Source organism: Heterocephalus glaber, unplaced genomic scaffold, assembly GCF_053883595.1.
Source record: "Heterocephalus glaber isolate CG9 unplaced genomic scaffold, H.glaber_assembly_v1.0 deba00001577, whole genome shotgun sequence".
In the NCBI taxonomy this organism is placed as follows: domain Eukaryota; kingdom Metazoa; phylum Chordata; class Mammalia; order Rodentia; family Bathyergidae; genus Heterocephalus; species Heterocephalus glaber.
This window is the reverse complement of record NW_028258358.1, coordinates 8,595,919-8,612,756: the sequence shown is the minus strand read 5'-3', so window position 1 is coordinate 8,612,756 and position 16,838 is coordinate 8,595,919. Positions and strand designations below refer to the sequence as shown.

The 16,838-nt window shown below is 40.1% G+C and overlaps 1 protein-coding gene and 1 pseudogene across 7 annotated transcripts in view; one reads left to right on the top strand and one right to left on the bottom strand.

The window, feature by feature from the left end:
* Positions 1-16,838, bottom strand: part of Pibf1 (progesterone immunomodulatory binding factor 1) — a 220,034-nt gene that overhangs the window by 50,352 nt on the left and 152,844 nt on the right. For 4 of the 6 annotated variants that reach the window (XM_087192882.1, XM_021258673.2, XM_004845256.4 and 1 more), the window contains one exon: positions 905-1,035. The exons of 1 other annotated variant lie outside the window; for it this stretch is intronic. In XM_087192882.1, coding sequence (XP_087049008.1) covers positions 905-1,035 — 131 coding nt within the window. Of the gene's footprint in view, positions 1-904; positions 1,036-12,217; positions 12,333-12,849; positions 12,929-16,838 lie in introns of those variants that run through there. One more of the 6 variants, XM_087192884.1, reaches the window with a different exon arrangement.
* Positions 12,215-14,791, top strand: LOC147823494 (CD63 antigen pseudogene; annotated as a pseudogene). Its single transcript, XR_015443700.1, has 2 exons — positions 12,215-12,387; positions 12,860-14,791. The product of XR_015443700.1 is annotated as a CD63 antigen pseudogene (transcript).

Sequence of the window (16,838 nt, the reverse complement as noted above, 5' to 3'; positions counted from 1 at the left end):
ATGAAAATTATTCTCATTGATCCCTCAAAAAAAAAATCCCACTTATACTTTGGAGTTAATCATTAAGAGTTTACTTATTTGGTTGTACACCTTAGAAAAAGCAGGATTATTATTAATAATCATCTTTTCTTTATTGTTTTCCAGTTTCTTAATTTAACATTTGTTGTTCCCACCATCCTTTGCTCCTACATTTACAATGGGTTAATAATTTATCCTGAAAAATGTACATTATCATAATAAGAATTTTACAATAATCTTAAAATATAATAAGTAAGCCACCTAACCAACCACTCATGAGTTAAAGCCTTTTTTACAACACATAGCATCAATCTTACTTCAGTTTAAAAAACTAAAATGATCATGCAGATGAACAGGTAAAGAATTCGAGTGACTAACAGGTGGAGCAAGTCTTTGGATAAGGTCTCAAAAAGAAAACAATTTTAAACTAAGGAAGTGAAAAGAATTTATTTGTTTACATTGAGATAATTCATGGGTTACTTCATGTAAGTGTCACGGAAGAAAAGCCTAAAAAATTCCTTGGCAAAGTCAACATGAATCTATGTCAGTGTGTACACCTGACCTGTAAAAGCCACTTTAACTCCACACTGGAGCTGTACATAGTCTTTAGGGCAACTCTCACCCCAGGGGACCAAGGACAGGAGAGCTGCTGTGTCACCTCCCGTGGCTGGAGTGTTCCATGCTGAGACTTCAGATCCCAAGGGGGGAAGTGCACACCTGATGGGATGTCATGTGGTTTTGCTAAGAGATGCAGAAGTCTCATTGCATCTTCTTTAAGATCATTTTCATTATGAAAATCTCCTCACAGTTTACGATCTAAATTCAATAGCAGCAATATGTTTACAGTGCCTTTCCTGTTCAAATAAAAGATGTGTAGATGGTTTACCTGACATCTTTCTCGAGTTGTGCTATACACTGCATCAGCGAATCAATCTTAGAATCTCTCTGACGTACTGATTCAATCAGGTATCTGTAAGGTTGTTCAGTCTGGTTTAACAGCGAATTGGCTCTGTCACGCTAAAGAAACACACATTTCATTAAACTTTAGGAAATGTGACAACAAACTAAAATCATTAAAAATGCTCCACACAAATTAGCTAAAAAGGAGTATCTTTCATTTCAATTTTATTTCTACTGAAAATACACAATCATAGCATAATTTAGCAATCTGTCTTCTTCTTTTGGGTGGTACTGGGGATTGAGAACCCAGGGCCTTTGCACCGAGCTCTGCACATCCCTGGCACTTTTTATTTATTTTAAATTTTGAGGCAGAGTCACACTAAGTTGCCCAGGCTGGGCTTAAATCTGAGAACCTCTGTCAGCCTTCCCGAGTCCCAGGATTACAGGTGTGTACCACCACACTGGCTGATTTAGTAATTTTCATTTCCTTTTATTCTCTTGTTTTAAAAATATATGATTTATGCACCTGCATTACTATGTAGAGATTTTTTTAAGTTGTGGTTAAAATATAAATAAAATTTATCACTTTAAGCATCTTTAAGTGCACAATTCGGTGGCATTAGGGATGTTCACAATATGGTATAGCCGTCACTACTGTCTTTTCTGAGGAGAGGGGGTTAGGGATTGAGTCAAGGGCCTGGTGTGTGTTAAATGCGTACTGTATATGGACACTCCCCAGTCTCAAAGCATCTGTTGAATTACTACTGACAAAGTAGTTCGACATGCTTTGTGTTGTTTTGGTGGTGGTGGTGCCGGGGATTGAACTTGGGGCCTTAATCACTGAACTATACCCCCAGATCTACACTACCTATTTCCAGAACATTTTCATCAGCCCAGAAAGAAACTCAGTGGCAATTAAGCAAAAACTCCCAATTTTCCTCCTGCAGGCATTGGAAATCTCTATCCTACTTGATGGCTCTATGAATTTGCCTGTTCTGGACAGTTCACAGAAGTGATCATGCAGTGTGTGCCTATTTGTGTCTGCTCATGTCACTCCACACAATGTTTCCAGGCTCATCTGTTTTGTACCATGTATGAGAACTTTATCCCGTGATGCTGAATAGTATCACACTGTACACTCGTAGCATATTTTGTTTACTGTTCACCTGCTAACAGACACTTGGGTGTTTCCACTTTCTGGCTACTTTGAGTAATGCTGCTATGAACTTTAGTGCACAAATACCTGCGTACCCTGATTTTAATTGTTCTGAGTATCTACCTGGCAGCAGGTGGCATTACCTAATCCTATATTTAAGTTTCTGAGGCACTACAGACTGTTTTCTACAAAAGCCATACAGTACCGTTTTGTATCCTTCCCAACAATCTAATTAGTTTCAGCTTCTCTACATACTGCCCAACCCTTGTTAGTTCATGTGCAAGAGGCTATTATATTTCTTTGGAGAAACGTTTACTCAAGTCTTTTGCCATATTTTAATTTTTGTTGTTGTTGAGCTATAGGAATTCTTTATATATTCTGGAAAATAAACTCTTACTAGATATATAATTTGCAAATATTTTCTCTCATTGTGTGGGCTGTTATTTACTCTCTTAATAATGCCCCTTAAAGCACAAGTTAGTATATATATGTCTCACACTTTGTAAAATGGGTTATACAGATTCATGGGTTCCATGGACAGACTCATACAAACAAATAACATACAGGAATCATTTTCACTCTGTCCCTCGTTCTGCCCTCTGCACTGGCTTCACTTTGACGGGGACTTCCATATGTCCATTTTGCTTATATTGATCCTCCATTACCTGTTTTTTACACCCCTCCTCCTCCTTCTTGTTCCCCTCTTCTTGTCTAACAATAGTTTCCCTTCTACTTTCTTGTCATTTTTTTTAGAGTCTACATTTTAGGGAGAACATGAGATATTTTTCTCTCTGATCCTGGCTTATTTTGCTTAACACGATGTTCTCCAGATCTATTTTCCTGCAAATGACATTGTTTTGTTCTTCCATTGTGTATATATACCACATGTTCTTTATCTATTCATGCTGGGCATCTAGGCTAGTCCCACATTCTGGCTACTATAAACATGGGTATGCAGGGATCCTTATGGTATGCTGACTTAACTGTTTGAGGTGTATACCAAGAAGTGGTGCAGCAGGATCACTTGATCTTAGCCAAAAGGTGGAAAAGCGATGATACAGCTAGATCAAAGCGTAGCTCTTGTTTTGGGATTTTGAGGAAGCTCCATACTGATTTCCACAGCAGCTGTACTAATTTTTATACATCCACGAGTAGTGCAGAAGTGTTCTTATTTCCCTGTATCCTTTCCACCATTTTGTTTTGTTTTTTGAGGCAGGGTCTCGCTATGTAGTTCAGGCTGGCTTTGAACTATGTAGCCCAGGCTGGCTTCAAATTTGCAGATCCTTCTGGCTCAGGCTCCTGAGTGCTGGGATTACAGGCACGCATCATCATGCCCAGCTAATGTTTTTTGTATTTTTGATAGTCATTCTGTCTAAATGTAGTTTTGATTTGCAGTTTGTTAATAGCTAGTGATGTTGAACATATTTCCAAAATTTATTGGGCATTTATAATAAAGTTCTTTTGGGAGTGTTTATTTATTTGCTCATTTACTGAATTTTTGGTGTTGTTTTTAAAGTTCTTTATAAATTCTATATATTAATGCTCTGTTGGAAAAGTAGCTGGTAAAGATTTTTTCCATTCTGTAGGCTGTCTTCACTTTGTTAGTTTCCCTTGCTATGCTGAAACTTTTAAATTCAATGTAGTCCCATTTGTTGATTCTTGCTATTATTTCTTGTGTTACTGGGGCTCTATTCAGGAAGTCTTTGCCTATACGTATTGCTTCAAGTGTTTGTCCTATGTTTTCTTTTAGTACTTTCAAAGTTTCAGGTCTTTGATCCATTTTTAAAAAACTTATATTCTTTATTAGTACATATTTGTCATACATATTGACTATATTCATAACAGGGAATTTGTACCTGTACATAATATAACTTGATTCTTTTTTCCCCCCCCATTCCCTTCCTTTCCCTTCAACCCTGCATTTTTTTTTTTTTTTGGGGTACTGGGGATCGAACTTGGGACCTTGCAATTGTGAGGCAGGCGGCGGAACCACTGAGCTAAATTCCCAGCCCAATCCTTCATTTTTAAATTAATTTTTTGTGCAAGGTGAGAGAGAGGGATCTAGGGATTTAGGTTCAGTGTTCCACAACTAGATAGCCAGTTTTCTCAACACATTTGCTAAAGAGGTTGTTTTTTTTCTAAGATATATTTTTGGCTCCTTTGTCTACAATGAGATGGATGTAGTTATGTGGGTTTGTTTCTGTGTCCTCTAGCCTGTTACTTTGGTCTACATGTCTACTTTGTGTGATTACTATACTACTTTCTTTTTCTTTCTTTCTTTCATTTTTTTTTTTTGGTACTGGAAATTGAACTCAGGGCCTTGTACTTGCCAGGCAGGCCACTGAGCCACATACCGGGCCCACCATGCTATTTTCTGTTACTGAAATTTTCATTGTAGAGCTCTTTTACTTCTTTGTTAAGACTGATCCCTAGGTATGTTATTTTATTTGGTGTTATTGTGAATGGAATTGTCTTTCTGATTTCTTAGTCCTATTGGTGTACAGTGAAGCTATTGCTTTTCATATTGATTTTATATCCTGCTACTTTGCTGAATTCATTTATCAATCGTAAAAGTCTTTTGGTAGAGTCCTTAGAGACTTTATTTTTGTACCGGGGATCGAACTCACAACCTTGAGCTTTTGAGGCAGGCAGCAGCACCACTGAGCTAAATCCCTGGCCTATTAGAGACTTAAATATAGGATCATATCATATCAAGATGGTTTGACTTCTTCCTTTCCTATTTGTATTCCTTTAAGTTTTTCTCTTGGCTAATTACCTAACATTTCAAGAACTACATTGAATAAGACCTGTGAAACTGACCATCCTTGCCTTGTTTGTGAACAAATTTTTATAGGTATGAATTCTGATTTATCTATTTTTTTTTTTCTTTTGTGTCTGTTGTTTTTTTTTTGGTACCGGGGATTGAACTCAGGTTGTTGTGCTTGTGGGGCAGGCGGCAGCACCACTGAGCTAAATCCCTGACCCTGTGTTTGTCTTTTTGAAAAAAACCACTACCAAATCTTTTTTTTTTCTCCCGTACCAGGGATTGAATTCAGGCGCCTGTGCTTGAGAGGCAGGTGGAGGAACTACTGCGTTAAATCCCTGGCCCCAACCACTGCCAAACCTGAAATTCATAGGGATTGTCTCTTGCTTTTTTCTATGAATTTTATACCTGTAGCTCTTAAATTTAGGTCTTTGATCCACTTGTAGAGTTAGTTTTTGTACATGATATAAGGTCAGGGTCCAACTTCATTCTGTTGTATGAAGATATCCAGTTCTACTAGGTCTATTTGTTGAGTAGACTATAATTTCCACAACGAATGGTGCTGGCACCCTTGTAAAAAGGAACCAGACTTTATTCCGCAGGCATGGGGGCACATTGGCAATCCCAGTTACTTTTGAGCAAAGGCAGGAGGATCACAAGTGTAAGAATAACCTGGGCAACTTAGTGAGACCTTGCTCCCCCACCACCCCACCCCTGGCAAAAAAAGGGCTGAGGATGCGGCTTAGTTATTGAGTCTCAGCTTAGAGGTGCTTGAGGCCCTGGGTTCAATATCCAGGACTAAAAAACCAAAAATCCAGCTGGGTGTGGTGGTGCACCCCTGTAATCCTAGCACTCATGAGGCTGGGGAGGGAAGATCTTGAGTTTGAGGCCAGCCTGGACTACACAGGCAAGATCTAGTCTCAATAACCACCACCACCACCACCACTCCCACCTACCACTCCCACCTCTAAACCAAACATTAAAAAATATGTGAATCAATGTTTATTTCTGAGCTCTTTGTTTTTTAATTCTACTGGTCTATATGTCTGTCTTTATGCCTGTAACACACTGTTTTGATAATTGTAGCTTGGTGATATCTGGAAGTAGGAGTCCTCCAAATTTGCTTTCTTTTCAAGATTGCTTTGGCCAATGGAGGTCCCTTAAAGTCCCACATGGAATTTGTGTGTGTGTGTGTGTGTGTGTGAGAGAGAGAGAGAGAGAGAGAGACAGGGTCTCTATGTAGTTCAGGCTGGCCTTGAACTCACTATGCAGCCCAGGATGGCCTTGAACTCACAGCAATCCTCCTGCCTCAGCCTCCTAAGTGCTGGGGATTGCAGGTGTGCGCTACCACGCCCGGCTCCATATGGAATTTTGAGTAGGCTTTTTTATTTCTGTAAAAACTCCACTGAGTTTAAGACAGGGACCACACTTCACCTGTAACTATCTGCACAGCACTGTCAGCATTAAGTCTTCCTCCATGAACACGGAACATCTTCTGCTTATTTGGCTAATTTTATTCCTAAGTATTTTATTCTTCCTGATACTATTTGTAAATGGAATTGTTTTCTTAATTTTTTTTGGATTGTTCATTGTTAATGTATTATGAACAATTGTACTTTATGTTTTCTCATACAACATATCAGACAATATATAATTTAATTACCGTGCTTATAATAAAACACATTTAGAATGTTGTCAATTCTGGACAGTACAAATAATGCTGTAATAAATCTTTCTTGCATTGTAGATTTCTTTTATTTTTATTATTTTTATTTTTTTGGTACCGGGGATTGAACTCGGGTCTTTGCACTTTCGAGGTAGGCGGTGGAACCACTGAGCTAAATCCCCGGCCCTTGTAGATGTCTTTTAAATTAATATATAAATATTTTTTTCAGTACTGGGGAATCAAACTCAGGACCTTGCTTGTGCTTCCAAGGCAGGCGTGGCACCACTGAGCTAAATCCCTGGCCCAAATTAATATTTTCTTGATGAATATTTTTTTCCAGTAGCGGAAAAAGAGGAAGATGTGGAGAAGTCAGATAGAAGGAATTTTATGATATAGAACAAGATCGTGATGAGCTTTAGATGCTCTCTGACCACAAATTTCTACCCTTTTATATACATTTAAAAATTTCCCCTTTCCTACTAATCACTAATAAATCCAATTGAGACTAAAGATATGCTGTTTTTCTGGGATAAGAAATGATCTGTATTCTTTTTTTCCTTTCCAACAGATGAATAATATTTTGGGTGGCTGAGGCAGGAGGATCTTGAGTTTGGGGCCAGCCTGGGTTACATAATGAGTTCTAGGCTAGCCTGAACTACATAATGAAACGCTGTTAAAAAAAAAAAAAAGAATTATATGTATGAGCTCTACATACTTATAAAAATTAAGCCCTAAGGATACAATTTATTTGAGCATTTTAATTTTTTGGTTTCCCTCCATTTTAATAAAACAGTAAGTGATTAGCAGCTCAGGAAGTGAAGAAGTAATGAGCAGCACCATGGGGACAGTGGGAGGGACAGTGGGAGGCGCAGTGAGAATGCTACTCTGCTGTTATCAGCCAGGCTCAGAGAGGAAGGAGGGGAGAAACAGAGGGAGGCCGAGATGGCACCGACTGTTGGAGAATGTCCACTTGCGGATGGACGGCCACCTTATGGAAGCATTTATTCATCTGAATTATATCAGAAAAAAATAGATTGTATTAAAAATTTCTTGGGCTGGGGATTTAGTTCAATGGTTAGGCTGCCTGCCCTGCAAGTGCAAGGACCTGAGTTCGAGTCCCGGTACCCAAAAAAAAAATTCTTATGGTTATAGGAACTATATAGTGCAGGAAAACCTTAAGGAAATGGAAATGAATAGTGAAAGAAAAGATTTTTTTGTGGGGGGAGGTTACAATTCATTATCTTGAAAGCAGAGCTACAAAGAAAAAAAATACCATAAATATGCTCCATGGTTTTGTGTCTTAATGTGAATGTGTCTCTTCTTTGCTTTGGTAATCATTCTTTCAAATGTGGGATCTTATTATTATACTAATTTACTTTATGGACATTCAATTGTGCAGCTGGATTAAGGTCTCCTAACCTGTATAACCGGTCTCTCTAGTCAATGAAATCAAACAATTGCCTTCACTTTGTTTTCACAGAATTGACCCTTGCTGCTGAGTAAACTGAGCTGACAGGTTGCTTTGTGCTTCAGAGGCAGACAGCCCTGGGTGCACGTTGGGGAGGAGTCAGGGCAGGAGCAGCAGGGGAGGACTCGGCATGTTCACACTGCTGGAATTTCATCAAGAGCGAGGTATTTGCAACTTATCAAATCGAATTTCAGTTGCAGGACAGTAGTGAGTTACACATTTTCGTTCGATTTCTTTTTCATGATGGCAATTACATGTATTTGGTTTTAGTGCTGTAAAGGTCAAAAGCCTTACAAACTGGGACCCCTCATTCTCTGGATATTAAAAATTAGACACTGTTGTCAGTTTTCAGGCTAATTTTTTAATAAATCTGTTTGTAGGCTTTTAAATCACCCAAATCTGTTTCTTTCTCCTTTTTGTGGTGTTGGTAATCAATACAGGGTCTTGTACATACTAGACAAGTGTTCTATCCTCAAGCTCTGAATCTATCTTCACTCCTCAGGAAAAGTATGACAATGATAATTTCTATTTCTGAAATAAATGTAATTGAACAGAACTGAATTAATTACTTCCAATATGGGTTTAAAGTCTTTCTGTAACTACAGTGATCAGTATTTACCAAGTTTCACAATCATTCACTTTGCCTATTGTTAGTAATCTTTTCCTTATAGGAAAACCTTAGTAATTAATGACTCAGGAACCATACATATAATAAATGACTCAGGTTTAAACTCATGACACAACACTTTAGAGAACTGTTATTCCTTCTGTTTCAGTGACTTGGATATATGATTCAGAGAAAAGTAGCACTTGATTAAAATGTAATTATATATTTTGATTCAAATACTAATTTAAATTCTTCCTAGATGATAATCTAAAATTATATTTTCTCTTAAAATTTAAAAAGGATATAAAGGTGGCCATGTTGTGTTTTCTCTAAATGTGAAGTTTTTTCCTTGTGGAGTTTACTTTCATGGAAACTCTGAGGAAAGCAGTTCTTTCTTGCCCAAAAGCACTGTTGAATGCAATTTAACACCGAGTTGCTTTTTGTATAAAACACACACAGTTCAACCACCAGGGTCCTGGAGAAGCTCTGTCGCGCCAGGGAGGACTGTGGCTGCTGGACTGCGGGCCAGCCCAGCGGGTCTCATGAGAGGGAAGCACAGAGAGGACACAGTGGGGGTGACACTCAGGGGCCAGGGGCGGCAGCTGGTCAACAATGTTTCTGCAAGCCTTTGGTTATTTCATATCCCAAACCAAACGCATGCTGAATAACTGATTATCAGCTCTGCTTCTGGTCCTCAGGTTCTTAAAACATGGCCAGATGAGAAGAAGTTTGTGAGAGGAGGATGTAAAAATGTTGGAGAGCTAGCTAGCGTGGAAGGAATGACTGTAGTCACTGAAGTAGACAGGATTATAGTGTTATTTTTGCAAAGTGCGGCACTTTGGCACTTTTATTAGAGCCTGTTAAAATGTAGATTATTGGGCTTCGTTCTACACCTACTTCATCATGATCTCGGAAGGTAGGCTATTGAAATCTATATTTTAGGGCTGGGGATTTAGCTCAGTGGTTCTGGCGTCTGCCTCGCAAACCCAAGGTCCCGTGTTCGATCTCTGGTACCAAAAAAAAGAGGAGAAATCTACATTTTAAACACGAACCTTGGATTTTAGCTCATAAGCACTTTAGAACCTCTGGTGAAGTACAACCCCAGGGTGAAGAGCAGACCTGTGAGAGGCATCTACACTTAGGGTTAAAAGATGAAGACGCCAGTGAAGTAGACCAAACAGTTATCTGAGGGACAGAACCAGAGCCAGGAGGACAGTGTTATAAACCAACAAGAAGATGATATTTCAGGCCGGGGATTTAGCTCAGTGGTTCTGGTGCCTGTCTTGCCAGCACAAGGTCCTGAGTTCGATCCCCGGTACCAAAAAAAAAAAAAGATGACATTTCTCTAATGTCACGAATGTTACAGAATGGCATGCCACAGGCACCCCAAACTGGACAGATATGAAGAAAACACTGGCAACCGGGAGGCCTTTAGCAATCTCTGAGGGAGGCATGGCTGACAAGGGCAGAGATATTATGATAAATATAATATAAATGTTTGAAGGGAGGAAAAGAGAAAAAGAATAAGTGAAGGTAGTGAAAGATCCTCCAGTAAAGGGGAGCAAGGAAAATCAGTTTAGATGGCTCAGCTACAGTGAGGAGACAGAAGCCAGGATGAATGGATAGGAGAGTTCATGACTGGGAAAGCAAATAGTGGGAAACAGAAGAGATGCAGAAAAGTAAAAAAGCGGGCCAATGCTGGTGAGGGCCTGGTTGATGTTCAACAGAAATCTGTAATGCTTCCAAGCAGCAAAAGCAACAGATTTTTGCAACAACTTTTCAGCACATTGGCACAAAACAAAAAAAACCTCTCTTTCCTTCCATTAAATATTTATAGAGTAACTATCAGATTGTAAAATACTGTGCTAAAGGTGGAGATGATCAAGGAACACCTCACAGACGAACTTGGCAACAATGCAGCCTAGAATGCTAGTGAACTTTGGGGCTCAGATGGTAGATAAGGTCCCAGCTTGGGCAGGAACAGAGGTAAAAACAGGAGGGCTGGATAGATTGGAAAAATACGAAGCATTTACGAGACTGCAACTCGTAATGAGTTCAAAGAGAGTGCAGATCTAATGGGAACGAAAGGCCTACGAGACCTGGAAGGGTAACAGATTAGAGTCAGAGCACATAGTTTTCAAGTTCATGTGTTAGAAATTTCTCTTTCAAAGCCACCCCTGAGAAATTAATTTTAAAGTTGTTCACTGTATAACAGTGCTGACATTTTGTATGTTAAGAATTTGTACAACTTGAACATAGCTCTTAAATGAAAAAAATTATATAGCCACTTACATGGCACACTCAAGTAAACAGAGTAGACAATTACCTTATGTTTTTGCCATATAAACAATATAATTTATAAATAATAAATTGTCTTCCTCACTTTGGTAGTGGTTGACATTTGATCACATACATGCACACTCATATGACCTAATATTTGAACCTATAAAAACATGGCTTAAAGAGATTCTAGCACATCATCCTGGATCCATGAAAATTGACTTTTCCTCCTCAGATAAACCATATCAAAGACTTCTTGGTTTAAGTATCTGGCAAGATTAGATGCACACCTGTAATGAATATTTTGTTCACGTAACAAGTTAGCCATTCACAAGGAAGATGAATACAGTGTAGTTCATCGCTATCAAAATAAACATTACTTTTTATAATTCTGTACCAGAATAGTCTCAAAAGCAGAAGCTACAGTGACAGCACTTAGTGCTCCATTCGTGTCTAACCCCAACCAGGCCGGCACATCCACAGAACAGGTGAGGATGCTAGCACCAAGGGAGATGAGGGACTGCACGAAAAACAAGCACAGACATGCAGGGAAAACCAAGCCTCCCAAAGTCCGAAACAGTACAAAGAAGTGCATTCTGTTAACTATGTGAGGATGTGAAGTTACAATTTTTCTCCAAAGTTACTTTCCTGAGCATATTGGAAGAAACTAGCTGCAAGGTCATCACCCTGCAACAAGAAACAGAAAGTTGACGCAACTGCCTACCCAGAAACGAGTCACTGACACTCCCCTCTGGTTTCCTTTCTGCTCGCTTTTCTATCTGCTGTTCTCAGATTCCAGTTGCTATCTCATCATTCTTTGCCTTTTTTGTTTTCAAACAAATTCTTTTTTCCCCAAGAGACAGGATCTCAGTGTCGCCCGAAGGCCGTCCTGAATCTAGGCTTAAGCAAACCTACTGCCTCAGCCTCCAGAGTAGCCAGGGCAAAGCCTGCAGTTGGAGGCACGGCTCACCGCTGTTGCTTAGACAGCCGTACCGACACAGACCCACCGTTACCAGAACAAACAGTGCCTCTGCCGCCCTAAGGATCCCTGCTGCTGCTCTCCTTGCTCTTCCTTCCCCTGAGCTTCTGGAGATGCTGGTCTTCGCACTGTTTCTCTCAGTCTCGCCTTTGCTGAGTGCCATGTAGTAGGAATCAGACTGCATGTGGCCTTTTCAGATCACCTCTGCCTATCTTAAAAGCTATTTTCTTTCCCCTTCTGTATTGTTTTTCTGGCTTTTCCCTCTTAGATGTTATGAATCAATATCTTAAAAAATAGAAGTAATCCATTCATTTGACCAGGAAATATTTTACTGAAACTTGTTTTATTTGGAATTTAACAACTATTTACAAAAAGCAAATGCGGAGGTACAGAGAGGTTAAAACCTCATGTCCAAGTTATTATTTGCTCTCTAGTACTTGTCCAAACTGAGATTTGATCTTCTGGAGAGTCATGTGTTCAGCTGATACTTCGTACTGCTCCAGTGACAGAAAAGAAAGTGGTATTAAGAACAACACAAGGTATGAACAGGTAAGAATCCCTCTCTGAGCTGGGGATGGGGGTACATGCCTGTAATTCCAGCATTTGGGAAGCTGAGGCAGTAGGATTGCTGTGAGTTTGAGACCAGCCTAGGCTACACAGTCAGTTCAAAGCCAGCCTGAGCTATATAGCAAGACTCTGTCTCAAAAAACAAAACCCCTTACAAGAATCCCTCTTCTTAATGCCCCTAACTAAAGAGTATGGATTAAAGCACATGCATATAGGCATGCATGCATACAATAAAGAAACAGGACAAGTTTTCTACAAAGAAATATGCTTCAGAGCCATTCTATGCTATATAGAAGGTACCCATGGGGAATAGTGGCATTCACTTTGAGCTTTGTGCATCCTTGTTTGGCTGGGAACCACAGGGAGTATGAATGGTCACAACCCTCTTCCCTGCTTATCTAGTTTCATACAACTCATTTGATTCTAATCTAGTCTATTTTTTACCTGCCAAAAGACCTGGCTTCGAGAGCCTCGGTGGGAGAGGATCGCACAGCCTCGGGGAGTCCGGACCCAGCAGCGATGGCTGTTGAAGGAGGAATGAGATGTGTCAAATTCTTACTCTCCGTCCTTCTGCTGCCGTTTTGTGCCTGTGCAGTGGGCTTGATCGCTGCGGGGATAGTGGTTAAGCCTATCCTGAGTGGGACCATGAGCCATGGGGCTACTCCTGGCGGCCTGCTGCCTGTGATCATCATTGCAGTGGGGGCCTTCCTCTTCCTGGTGGCCTTTGTGGGCTGCTGTGGGGCCTGCAAGGAGAACTACTGTCTCATGATCACCTTTGTCATTTTCCTGTCTCTTATCATGCTAGTGGAGGTGGCCACAGCCATCACTGGCTATGTTTTTAGAGACAAAGTGAGAGCAGAGCTTAAGGACTTTTGATAGCAGATGCAGAATTACGCCAAAAACAATGATACAGCTGCATTTCTGACAAGTTGTGGCACAATTTGTGTGCTGTGGGGCTGCTAACTTCACAGATTGGGAGAACATCCCTGGCATGGGCAAGGGCCGAGTTCCTGACTCCTGATGTGTCAGTGTCACCGTGGGGTGTAGCAGTGACATCAAGGAGCATTCTATCCACACTGAGGGCTGTGTGAAGACTGGGAATTGGCTGAGAAAAAATGTGCTGTTGGTGGCCGCAGCAGTCTTGGGCATTGCTTTTGTTGAGGTCCTGGGAATTGTCTTTGTGAAGAGTATCTGAAGTGGCTATGAAGTGATATAGAGGGTCTGGTCTTATTAGCTCCTTATCAAGGGGAGTAGAGTAGTATCCCCTGGGTTTTTCAATTAAATGGATTATTTTTTCAGACAAACCAACCAACCAATAAAAACCAAACCTGACTTACTCCCAATTACAACATAAGCGCCAAAGGATTTTTTTGCCCTTTTCTCTATCTCCAGCACTAAGAACAAGGCCAGCATACAGTAAGCTCAATAAATAGATGCCGAGAGAATAAATAAATTTGCTCTCAGCACTGCCTAACACCCCAGATGAAGTGATTTCCTAACTCTACTTTGTTTCTTTGCTGAGCTAATGGCACGCATGGGCTAAGTCACTTCACAACACCATCTTTACAAGCTCTAAGGAAACAAATTTATTTGGGGAGAAGTACCAGTTTTTATACAATGGGAAATCTTGCAGGTTATTACAGTCCCTCAACATGTCTACAGGGGGGCTGGGGATTTAGCTCAGTGGTTCCACCACCTGCCTCAAAAGCATAAGGTCTGGAGTTTGATCCCCGGTACCAAACAAACAAACAAAAAAAAGAGAAACATGTCTACAGAGCTAGGATGGTGCCATACACCTATAACCACAGCACTCTGGAGGCTGAGGCAGGAGGACGTATAACTGGATAAAAATATTAACAAATGGGCTACGGTGGCTTTCCTCACAATAGCCCACCCTGCTTTCTCCAGAGTATTCTTTTTTTTTTTTTTTGGTACTGGGGATTGAGCTTGGGTCTTTGCGCTTGCGCAGCAGGCGGCGGAACCACTGAGCTAAATCCCCGGCTCCAACTCCAGAGTATTCTTTTATCTTACTTTTTCCTTTCTTACTCGCCCCAAGCTTGCTCTGCAGAGCCAGTTTCTCCCCCACACTTCACCTTTGCTTTCTCGAATAAATTTGGTCACTGCTTAAAAAAAAGAGTTAACAATAAGGGAGAGGGCAGGGAGAAAGGAAAGAAGGGACAAGAAAAAAAAGAATAGGAGGAAAAAAATAAAAACAAAGCTTTTGTAAATAAGGAGGGGAAGAGGGGCTGAAGGGAGGGGAGGGGAAAAAAAGAAGCAGCAAGATATATCATGTACAGGTACAAATTCCCTATGATGAATGTGATCATTATGTATATCTAAAATGTACCAATAAAATAAAAAAATGCAAAAAAGCAAAAGCTACAGAAAAAAATTTTAAAAAATTAACAAATGGGTATGAGATCTTCAAAAAAGTAACAAAGTTCAAAACATTTATTTTTTAAAAGAATGGAATTTAAAAACTATGAAATTGGAAAGGTATTTTTTTTTTGGTGTGAAAATGAAGGGTAAACAATTCTCTAGATAAAGAATAAAAATAGTGGGGATCTGATTGAGGTAATTTAGTGGATCAGAACAGAGACTAGTTTATTCAAATTTGTAAATAGTACTAATTCTGACCAATTTAAGAAACCATGGCAGATTCAAGACTGTTCAAAGGAGCAGGAAAAAAGCAGGAAAAAATATGGGAAAATGTATCTATCAACTGCTTCAGTGGCACACTGAATTAATTAGCAATCACATAATGATCGGATTAGCATTGCTCCAGCAGATGGTAGATATATATCACCGGGGAAGAGTCTACACTTTTTGTTCTTTTTTCTTTGTATGAACAAGAAGTTTCTTTAATATTAATGAAAGCAACAGTTTGTAAATATAAACACAGGTCTTGCTGTGTAATGCTGGGTTACAGGCGTGTACCACCATGCCCAGCTCCAATTCTAGACTTGTAAACAAGAGTCATTCTGTGACTCTGTATTTCTCCAACAGTCTTCACTCATTCCTACTTTTTTCACCCTTCTTCTCTTCTCAATCCCTAAGCCAGTTTCTCACAGAGGAGCTACAGAGAGAAAATGTGTTACATATCTGTCCAGGGCTGTTTTTTTTAAAACTGGGCATCATGTTGTTCATGCTGGCCTTGAACTCATTATGTAGCCTAGGCTGTCCTCCAACTCATAGTAATCCTCCTATCTTGGCCTTCTGAATGCTGGGATTATAGGCGTGTGCCACCACACCTGGTGCAGGTAGTATTAAGAAAACAGAAAGAAAAACTGTGCATGGTGGTGCACACCTATAATTCCAATACTCAGGAGGCTGAGGCAGGAAGATCAATGTGAGCCTGGGCTACCCAGGGAGTTCAGCCTGAATATATACAGAGATCCTGTTGAAGAAGGGGTGGGGAAGAAGAGGAGGAAGAGGAAGAGGAAGAGGAGGAGGAGGAGGAAGAGAAAAGAAACAACAGATTTGTAAGTAATACAATGCACTATACACAGCAAGGGAATTAACTGTTTAAGATTCACATACACAAATTCATACACATATACACTGAGTTGCTTTCTAATAATACTTATTACAGGTCATGTTCAGGGAAGTATCAAAGTTATCTGTTTAGGTGGTCTTCTTGGTAGGGACCTCCATAGTGCTTCAAGTTTACCCTAACATTTCCCAATTTTCTAACATACTTTAGCCCATCATAACCAGGAAGTAGCCAAGTATGATGGTGCATGACTGTAATCCCACAGCCTTGGGAGGCTGAAGCAAGAGGATATGAATTTAAGCCCAGCCTGGGCTCCACAGTTTGAGGCCAGACCAGAACATAGCAAGAATTTGTCCTAAAAAAATAAACCAAACAAAAATCCCAGAAACAAATCTTTCAACAAACAACTATTTACTACCTACTAAAAACAGGCTTTGTATTAACCAGAGGAAATACACAGATTGATAAAAACAGTCCCCTTGGGTGTGGTGGTCTGTGGCTGTAGTCCCAACTACTGGGGAGGCTCAGGCGGGAGGATACCTTGAGTCAAAGAGTTTATGAGGTCAGCCTGGGCAACACAAGAAGACTCCACTGCCAGAAACAAAAGAGCCATGCCATACAAAAACAGTCCATTCCCTTAAGAAGCTTACAGAAAGCCAAGGCAACAATTTGGTGCACATGCCTATCTATCTTGGCATATAAGATAGCACATGGATCAGAGGTCAGTTTTATGTGGGGTTCAGAAAAGGCTTAATAAAGTAGGTGACACTTGAAACTGACCTTGAAAGGCAAGTAGTTGTGATGAGGACAAATGTATGTATGCTGGGCAGAGACCAGAGTGTGTGTCTCAGTTACTTTGCTTGTTGTGGGGACAAAATACACAAAGCCCCATGTTAAAGGAGGAAAGCCCACAGTTGATAGAGGTTTCAGTCCATAATCG